We start from the raw sequence: 10,000 nt of genomic DNA, 5'->3' as shown, positions 1-10,000 counted from the left end.
GAGACAGAGACAGAGACAGAGACAGACAGACAGACAGACAGATAGAAAGAGGGAAACTAAACACCCGCGAACGAGACACACTTTAAAAAATCCACAAAATAGCGCGCGAGAGACAGAGAAGGAGACCCATTCCAGACAACTTGCCTTAAAGCCAGACAGCCAGACAGACACCGTCCCCTCTCCCCCCCCCCCAATCGAAGCCATCCCGTAGAAGTTTTAAACATTGGAATAAACTAAGACATCCTTTAATCCTGCAAAAACAAGTCCTTGCCGGGTCCCCCATAAAAGCGGGCCTCCCCTCCCCCTTCCCTGCATCCCCCCTCCCCCTCCTCTCCCTTCCCCTTTCTTCCCCCCTTCTACCCCCATTCCCCCCCTTTTCCCTCTACCTTCCCCACCTTCTCCCCCTTTCCCACCTTCATCCCCCTTTCCCTCTCCCTCTCCCCTCCCCCTCCTCAACCTTTCCCCCCTTTTTCCCTCTTCTTCCCTTTCCCCCTTCCCCCCTTCTTCCCCTCCCCCACCCCCTTCGCCCCTTTCCCCCATCCCCCTTCCCCACCTTTCCCACCCTTCCCTCCCCTTTCCCTCCTTCCCCCCTTCCCCCCTCACCCTCCCCCTTCACCCCCCTCCCCCTTTTGTTCCATTTCCCCCCCATCCCCCATCCCCCCTTCTCCCTTCCCCCTTCCCCCTTCCCCCTTCCCCCCTCCCACCACTCCCACCCACCACCCTCTTCCCCCTTCCCCCTTCCCTCCCCTTCTCCCCCTCTTCCCTCCCTTCTCCCCCCCCCCCAGTGGGTGAGCATTTGATGCCACCCTCTTCGCCGACAAGATTTAGGCTTACATAAACTATCAGAAGCACGCCCGTAAATGCTACGTTTCCAAATTATAAGGTAGTAAAACCGCTCTTATCTACCGGTACCAAACCTCGAGGTGGTTCTCCTGGCCCTCCTCCCTTCCTTCTTTCTCCTTCTTCCTTCTCCCTTCTTCCTTCTTCTTTTTTCTTTCTTATTCATTCTCCTCTTCTTCTTCTTTCCTTCTCCTCCTTCTTTCTCCTTTCTTCTCATTTTCCTTCTGGCATTCCTTTTCCTCTTCTCTTCTTCCTTCTTTCTCCTTCTCCTCCTTCCCTCTCCTCTTCCTCCTCTTCATTCCCACTCTCCTTCCCTCCTTCATTTTTCCCCTCTTCTCCTAACTTCTCCTATTTCTCCTCCTCCTCCTTCCCCTCTTTTCCTCCTCCTTCTTCCTCCTCCTCACCCCCCCCCCCCCCCCTAACTTCATGCCACACCCCCCTACCCTCCCCCGCCCCTCCCTCTCCCCCTGAAATAACTTTGATGATATATTTGTCATGAATCTTCCCCCCTTGACGTCCTGACCAAATGCAGAAAGGTCAGAAAAGGTCATACGCCCCCACCTTGCTCCTTACACACTCCCTTGCCCCCTCCTTCCCTTTCTCCTCCTCCACTCCTCCCTCCTCCCTAAAGTCAAAAAATACAATTCTTTTTCTAAGGATTAATAATTATGGATTGTTACAAATATATCTTAATTATAGTATATTGTGGAGGAAAGATATACCTCGCTAGTATTTCGGGAATGGGAAACAAAGCGCATAATAAAGATAATCATAACAAAGATGATAATAATACAGGTAATAACAATAACAAAAACGAACTGCCAAATCAAGAAACACAATGACACCAATAACCTAGTAACTATTAACGCAAAAACAAATAATGAAAATAACAGATGATAAAAAAGTAACAAAAACAAAAAAATACAGCCGTGAAAAAGAAAAACCGTTCAAAATAATAATAGAAATTGAATTTGACAATGATGATGATGATGATAATAATAATGATAACAGTTATGATGATAATAATAAGGATAATAATAATGAGGATGATAATAATCAAAATTATTATTCTCCTATCATTGTTATTTTTAGCATTATCATTATTGCTAATATTATTACTCATTATTATTATTATTATTACCTTTATTATTAATATTACTATCATTATGATTAGTATAATGTTAATGATAATGATAATAATGATAATAATAATCATAATAATCATAATAACAATCATAGTAGTAAAGATGGTGGTGATCATGATGATGATGATGATAGTAATGATAATAATCACCATCATTGGTATCATCACTGCTATTGATGTAATAATTTTCATTATTATTATTATTGTTGTTGTTATTATTATTATTATAATCATCATTATTATAAGCATGGAGAAAATAGCGATTATGCTGATAGCAATTATACTAAAAATGATAATAATAATAATAACAATAATGATGAAAATTATGATAACAATAAAGATAATACAATGAAAATAATAATGATAAGAAGAAGAATTATGATAATGATAAGGATGATGATAAGAATGATAATGATAATAATAATGATAATAGTAATAATAGTAATATTTGTTGCAGTAGTAGCAGTAGTAGTAGTAATGATAATAATGATAATAATAATGACAATTTTGATAATGATTACAAAATTTATAATGATGTTAATTATAACAATGGTAATCATTATAATAATGATGATAATGACAATGTCTCTCTCTCTCTCTCTCTCTCTCTCTCTCTCTCTCTCTCTCTCTCTCTCTCTCTCTCTCTCTCTCTCTCTCTCTCTCTCTCTCTCTCTCTCTCTTTTTCTCTTCTCTTCTCTCTCACTTCTCTCTCTCTCTCTACATCTCCTACCCTCTCTCTCTCTCTCTCTCTCTCTCTCTCTCTCTCTCTCTCTCTCTCTCGCTGTCTCTCTCTCTCTCTCTCTCTCTCTCTCTCTCTTTCTCTCTGTCTCATCCTATCCCATACCCATTCCACCCTCCTCTTTTGTCGATGTATTTCTCCACTCCCCTCTTTCGCATATTTCTTTCTTTTCCGATCTCTTTACTTCCCTGTTCGTCTTATCCCTTCTCACCCCTTCTCACCCCTTCTCATAATGAAGATTTCTTTCCCCGAATAATTATACCATAGTTACCCTTTCATATTTTTTATTTTTTTCCCATTTTCTTTTCATCTCCAATAGATTGACAAGAAGATAGATGGAGAGGTTGAATCGATAGATGGATGGATAGATTGTTAGGTAGATAGATATGGTAGGTAGGTAGGTTGGCTTGTTTGTAAGTTGGTAGACTGGTATGTAAGTATGTAAGTAGTTAGGTAAGTAGGTAAGTATATAGCTAGATAGATAGGGAGAAGGTAGTCAGGTAGGAAAGTAGATATGCAGATAGATAGATAGATTGATTGGCTGATAGATAGATAGATAAAAAGAAATAAAGATAGATATCTAGACACTTAGATAGAGAGATAGACAGAAAAAATATATAGAGAGAGAGAGAGGCAGATAGACAGAGAAATATATAGATGAAAATAATAAAGATAGATACACGCCCACCCATATTTATGATGTCCATTGACTCCGCCACAGCAACGCCCCTCCCCCCCTCCCCCAGCCTTAATCGTTTAATAAAGGGGATTAAAGTTCATAAACTTATTATCTTTATTGACTTTCTGGTCTCTTCTTTCAGTAGAGGTTTAGAATAACTGTATTATTGGACTATTTTTTTTCGATTCTTCTCTCACCTTTCTCTTTATCTTTCCATCATTATTGCTTTCTTATTCTCTCTCTCTCTTTCTCTCTCTCTCTCTCTCTCTCTCTCTCTCGCTCTCTCTATAATATATATTATATACATGTATATATGTATATATTATTATATATATATATATATATATATCTCTGTCTATATGTCTCTCTCTCTCTCTCTCTCTCTCTCTCTCTCTCTCTCTCTCTCTCACTCCCTTTCTCACTCTCTCTAAATCTCTCTCTCTCTCTCTCGCTCTCTCTCTCTCTCTCTCTCTCTCTCTCTCTCTCTCTCTCTCTCTCTCTCTCTCTCTCGCTCTCTCTCTATATATCCCTATTTCCATCCTCCCTCTCCCTCTCTTTATATCTCCCTGTTCAGCTTGCACCGCCTTTCTCTTTCTACGTTTTTATATCTCTCTTTGTTCCTTTTCAACATTATTGCCTACCCCTTCCTCTCCCCTTCTTCCCTCTCTTCTCTTTTTCCTTATCCTTCCTGTCTCTCCCTCTTCTCTGCTCTCTCCTTTCTCTTTCCTTCTACTTTTTTTTCTTTCCTATCCCTACTTCCTTCATACCTGTCCTTCCTCTTCCCTCTCTTTATCCTTTCTCTTCCTTCTTCCTCCTTATTTATGCCTCTTTTTCTCACTCCTCATTTACCTCTGTCTTTCTTTCTTCCTCGCGATTTTGTTATTTCTCTCTTCCTCTCTTCCTCTCTTCCTCTCTTCTCTCGCCTCCTACTTTCTTTCTCTTATTCTTCCTCCCATCTTCTTTCTCCTCCTCCTCCTTCCTCTATTCTTCGTATTCCTTCGCCTCCTCTTCACATTTCCTTTTTCTCTCTTTCTTTTCCCCTTTCTTCTACCATTCTCTTCCTATCATCCTCCTTCTCTCTTTTCTCGTCCTCCTCTTCCTTCCTTTTCTTCCTCTCATCCTACCTCTCCTCCTCACCCTTCCTTCTACCCTTCCTCCCATCCTCCCGCTCTCTCTCTTCCTTCTCTTCATCCTTCTCCTCATCCTTATCCTCTTCCTACTCCTCTTCCTCCTCCTCCTTCCTTACTCTTACATCTTCCTCCAATCACTGTCTCTCCATCTTCTGCCCTTACCTCCCTCCCACTTCCTCTACCCTACCACTTACACCCTCCTCTCCCCCTCTCCTCCCTCCCTCCCCCTCTTCCTCCTCCCTTCCTTCTTCCATCTCCTCCTATCTCTCTCCTCCCTTGCCCTCCTCCCCCTCCCCTCCCTCCTCCCCCTCCCTAATCTCTCTCTCTCGCTTTCTCCCTCCCTCCCCCTTTTCTTCCTCCACCTCCCCTCTCCCCCTCTTCTTCCTCTTCCTCCTAGTCTCTTTCCCCTCTTCCCCCTTTTCCTACTCCCCTCCTCCTCTCCCCCCTCTCCCCCTCCCCCTCTTACTCCTCCACTCTAATCTCTCTCCTCCTCCTCCTCCTCCTCCTCCTCCTCCTCCTCCTCCTACTCTCTCTCATCCTCCTCCTCCTCCCCATCCTCCCCATCCTCCTCCTCCTCCTCCTCCTCCCCATCCTCACCCTCCCCTCTTCTCCCCTCTTTCCAGGCAATATTCCCCGGCACGCGCCCCCAATCACACAGGTAATGATCAGCTAATCAACACTGGATTATGAACCCTTGGCTAATCCCCCCAGGTGATTCGCTGTGAATAAATCCCATTTAGAGGCAGAGTGTAATCTCCATTGTTGTGGGAGGGAGAGAGAGGGAGAGAGAGAGAGAGAGAGAGAGAGAGGGAGAGCTGGGTGCTGGGGGCTGGGGGAGGGGGAGGGTGATTTGTGAGGGAAATGAGGTGAGGGGATAGGGGGGGAGGAGGGGGGAGAGGTGGTGAGAAAAAGGGGGAAGAGTTGTAAAAGATGAGAAAGAGGGAGAAAGAAAAAGAGGAGTAGGAGGAGAAAGAAAGTATATATGATACTATATATGTATATATACATATATATATATATATATATATATATATATGTATATATATATATATATATATATATATATATATATATATGTATGTATATATATTTATATATATATATATATATATATATATATATATATATATATATATATGTATATACATATATATATATATATATATATATATATATATATATATATATATATATATATATATATATATATATATATATATGTACACATATATATCTTAATAGTGTGTGTGTGTGTGTGTGTGTGTGTGTGTGTGTGTGTCTATTCATATATATATATATATATATATATATATATATATATATATATATATATATATATGTATATATATATATATATATATATATATATATATATATGCGTGTGTGTGTGTGTGTTTGTGTGTGTGTGTGTGTGTGTGTGTGTGTGTGTGTGTGTGTGTGTGTGTGTGTGTGTGTGTGTGTGTGTGTGTGTGTGTGTGTGTGTGTGTGTGTAAGTACGTATGTATATATGTATATATATACATACATACATATACATACATTTATATACATATATATATATATTTATTTATTTATTTATTTATCTATCTATTCATATAATTATCTATTTCTGAGTGTGTGCGCGTGTGTCAGAGACAACTAGATAGACATCACCATCATCACCAGTAAATGAAAACATGAATTAGCCAACACCCACTGTAAACAAAATTCAATCAAACAAGATCATATACGTGTATTTCCGTACACCCGAATTAACAATGAGTTCAACCATAACACCGCACTGCATTAACCCCCCCCCCCCATGCCTTTATGAGGAGTAGATAAACAGCAAACAACGACAGCACACGAGGGGGTTTCCGCAGGTCGAGCAGGTAATCTAATGAAGCCATCAGGTGGAACAGGTAATCCCGTGTTATGAGCGCCCGTCGCCCTGGGAACTCCGAGGGCAGCCTGTTTACTAATAGTTTTATAATGAAGGAGAGTTTTATACTGGTGGCTTTATGATGAATGGGTGGCGGGGGGATAGTTTTATGAATGGTAGTAGTAGTGATAGTTTTATTATGAATGGTAGTAGTAGTGATATTTTTATTATGAATGGTAGTAGTAGTGATATTTTTATTATGAATGGTAGTAGTAGTGATAGTTTTATTATGAATGGTAGTAGTAGTGGTAGTTTTATTATGAATGGTAGATTTATTATGGATGGTTGTAAAAGTGGTGGTTTTTATTATAAATGAGATTGTAAAAGTGATAGTTTTGTAATGAAGGAGACTTTTATACTGATGGCTTTGTGATGAATGGGTGCCAGGGGGATAGTTTTATGAATGGGAGTAGTAGTGGTAGTTTTATTTATGAATGGTAGTAGTAGTGATATTTTTATTATGAATGGTAGTAGTAGTGATAGTTTTATTATGAATGGTAGTAGTAGTGATAGTTTTATTATGAATGGTTGTAAAAGTGGTGGTTTTTATTATATATGAGATTGTAAAAGTGATAGTTTTGTAATGAAGGAGAGTTTTATACTGGTGGCTTTGTGATGAATGGGTGTCGGGGGGATAGTTTTATGAATGGTAGTGGTAGTGGTAGTTTTATTATGAATGTGTTGCATCTAGTAGTGATAGTATTTTATTATGAATGGTAGTAGTTAGTGAATATTTTTATTATGAATGGTAGTAGCTGTGATATATTTATTATGAATGGTAGTAGCAGTAATAGTTCTATAATGAATGGTTGTAAAAGTGGTGTTTTTAATATAAATGAGATTGTAAAAGTGATAGTTTTGTAATGAAGGAGACTTTTATAGTGATGGCTTTATGAATGGGTGTCGGGGGGATGGTTTTATGAATGGGAGTAGTAGTGGTAGTTTTATTATGAATGGTAGTTAACGTAGTGATATTTTTAGTTATGAATGGTAGTAAGTAGTGATATTTTATTATGATTATGGTAGTAGTAGTAGCAGTAGTTTCATTATGAATGGTTGTAATAAGTGGTGGTTTTATTATTATATATGAGATTGTAAAAGTGATAGTTTTGTAATGAAGGAGAGTTTTATACTGGTGGCTTTGTGATGAATGGGTGTCGGGGGGATAGTTTTATGAATGGTAGTGGTAGTGGTAGTTTTATTATGAATGGTAGTAGTAGTGATATTTTTATTATGAATGGTAGTAGTAGTGATATTTTTATTATGAATGGTAGTAGTAGTGATAGTTTTATTATGAATGGTAGTAGTAGTGGTAGTTTTATTATGAATGGTAGATTTATTATGGATGGTTGTAAAAGTGGTGGTTTTTATTATAAATGAGATTGTAAAAGTGATAGTTTTGTAATGAAGGAGACTTTTATACTGATGGCTTTGTGATGAATGGGTGTCGGGGGGATGGTTTTATGAATGGGAGTAGTAGTGGTAGTTTTATTATGAATGGTAGTAGTAGTAGTAATAGTTCTATAATGAATGGTTGTAAAAGTGGTGGTTTATTTTAGAATGAGATTGTAAAAGTGATAGTCTTATGAATGATAGTAGTAGTGATAGATATATTATGAATGGTTGTGGTGGTTATATTATAAATGAGATTGTAAAAGTGATAGTTTTGTAATGAAGGAGACTTTTATACTGATGGCTTTGTGATGAATGGGTAGCAGGGGGATAGTTTTATGAATGGTAGTAGTAGTGATAGTTTTATTATGAATGGTATATTTATTATGAATGGTTGTAAAAGTGGTGGTTTTTATTATACATGAGATTGTAAAAGTGATAGTTTTATAATGAAGGAGAGTTTTATACTGATAGCTTTATGATGAATGGGTGTAAGGGGGGTAGTAGTAGTGATGGTTTTATTATGAATGGTTGTAAAAGTGGTGGGTTTATTATGAATGAGACTGTAATAGTGGTAGTTTTATAATGAATGGCTATAATAGTGATATGTATGAATAAGGTTGTAATAGTGGTAGTTTTATACTGAATGAGAGTGTTATATTGATAGCTTATTATGAATGAGACTGTAATAGTCATACTATTATTATGAATGGGATTGTAATAGTGATAGTTTTATACTGAATGAGTATGTAAGAGTGAAAGCCTTATAATGAATGATTGTAAGTCATGGTTTCATTATGAATGGTAGTAAAAGTGATAGTGTGATGACAAATTAGTAGGAATGTCAGATATTGTTATATTAATTCAAAGTTTGCTAATGAATAATAAAAAAAGTAACAAGAATGAATAAAAATATTGACACTGAATCATATTGATAATAATATTTTAATCGTGCGTCATAGAATAAATGTAATATGGATAACGAAACATAATATACCGTTAATAACTATAACGAAAGTGCGGTCTAGACGCTTTGACACCCAGCATATCAATGTAAACACATTTTGTACACATGAACACATTTTACCGGTTATAAAGTACAATGTGTGATGCCTGGTAAGGATACAGCCAATACAAGGTACAAGGAACCAAAGAAAGAATATTACAGGTTATATTCTTTTGTATAACCATAGCTAGGGACGATTAGATATAACATAGACTATACTCTTCGGTAAAGTTACAAAACACCGAGATTAGCAGTAATAATGATACTATTTTCCGATGCATAACACAAAACAAATAACAAAAACAAAACAAAAAGACAATATTTTTCGATGCACAACACAAAAATAACAAAAAAAACTAAAAAGACAATAGTCCGATGCACAACAAAAAAAAAAAAAATCTTCGATGCACAAAACAAATAACAAAAACAAACAAAATATTCAACAGAAGCCCAGAAGGAACACACACAAACACAAAACAACTGCAAACACCAGACTCACACCAAAAAGGTACACAAACCAACACAGTAGAAGCCAAAAACTAACACACACACAAACACAAACAAACACATCAGAACCCCCCAACCCACCAAACACCAACAAACAAACAACAAACACCAACAAACCCAACACACAAACCCACAAACACCGCTCACAAACCACAAACAAAAAAAGTCCCACCACCCTTTACCAAACACAGTGGACTCTTACCTTTGGTGGACTTGCTAAAAGACTGTGTCAGAGCCCGTGAGAAGTGTTCATCGACCGCTGTAGCGAGGTCTCCGCTGAAGTAGGTGAGGACGACACAGTTCGCTGAGATGTAGTGGGCGTCGGCATGCTGTTCGCCCTGTGGGTGGAGAGGGAGAGGAGGGAAGGGGGGGTTAAGATGGGTATATGGGTATGTGGGTATGGGTCAAAGTAGGGGTTTTGTTGATAAGTGGCGTTCGTGTAATGGTGTTTTTATTTTTTTATTTGTTTATTTATCTATGAATTTATTTTGTATTATTATTTTTGCTTTTTATCTTCTATCTTCCATCTATTTATTTGATTTATTTATTTCTTTATCTTATTTTTATTTTTATTTTTATCTACCTATTTATGTATTTTTTATTAGTATTTTCATTTTTTATCTTCTATCTTCCATCTATTTA

General features: G+C 37.8%; 2 protein-coding genes across 2 annotated transcripts in view; one reads left to right on the top strand and one right to left on the bottom strand.

Moving 5' to 3' along the window:
* Nucleotides 1-10,000, top strand: part of LOC113827540 (uncharacterized) — a 340,991-nt gene that overhangs the window by 63,302 nt on the left and 267,689 nt on the right. The gene's annotated exons all lie outside the window — the stretch shown is intronic.
* Nucleotides 1-10,000, bottom strand: part of LOC113807926 (protein vestigial) — a 43,534-nt gene that overhangs the window by 32,409 nt on the left and 1,125 nt on the right. Inside the window, exon 2 of the mRNA XM_070113918.1 lies at nt 9,561-9,696. Coding sequence (XP_069970019.1) covers nt 9,561-9,696 — 136 coding nt within the window. The remainder of the gene's footprint in view (nt 1-9,560; nt 9,697-10,000) is intronic.

The sequence above is a fragment of the Penaeus vannamei genome, chromosome 35 (assembly GCF_042767895.1).
Source record: "Penaeus vannamei isolate JL-2024 chromosome 35, ASM4276789v1, whole genome shotgun sequence".
In the NCBI taxonomy this organism is placed as follows: Eukaryota; Metazoa; Arthropoda; class Malacostraca; order Decapoda; family Penaeidae; genus Penaeus; species Penaeus vannamei.
The sequence above is the reverse complement of the archived record's forward strand: the minus strand, read 5'-3'. Positions and strand labels throughout refer to the sequence as shown.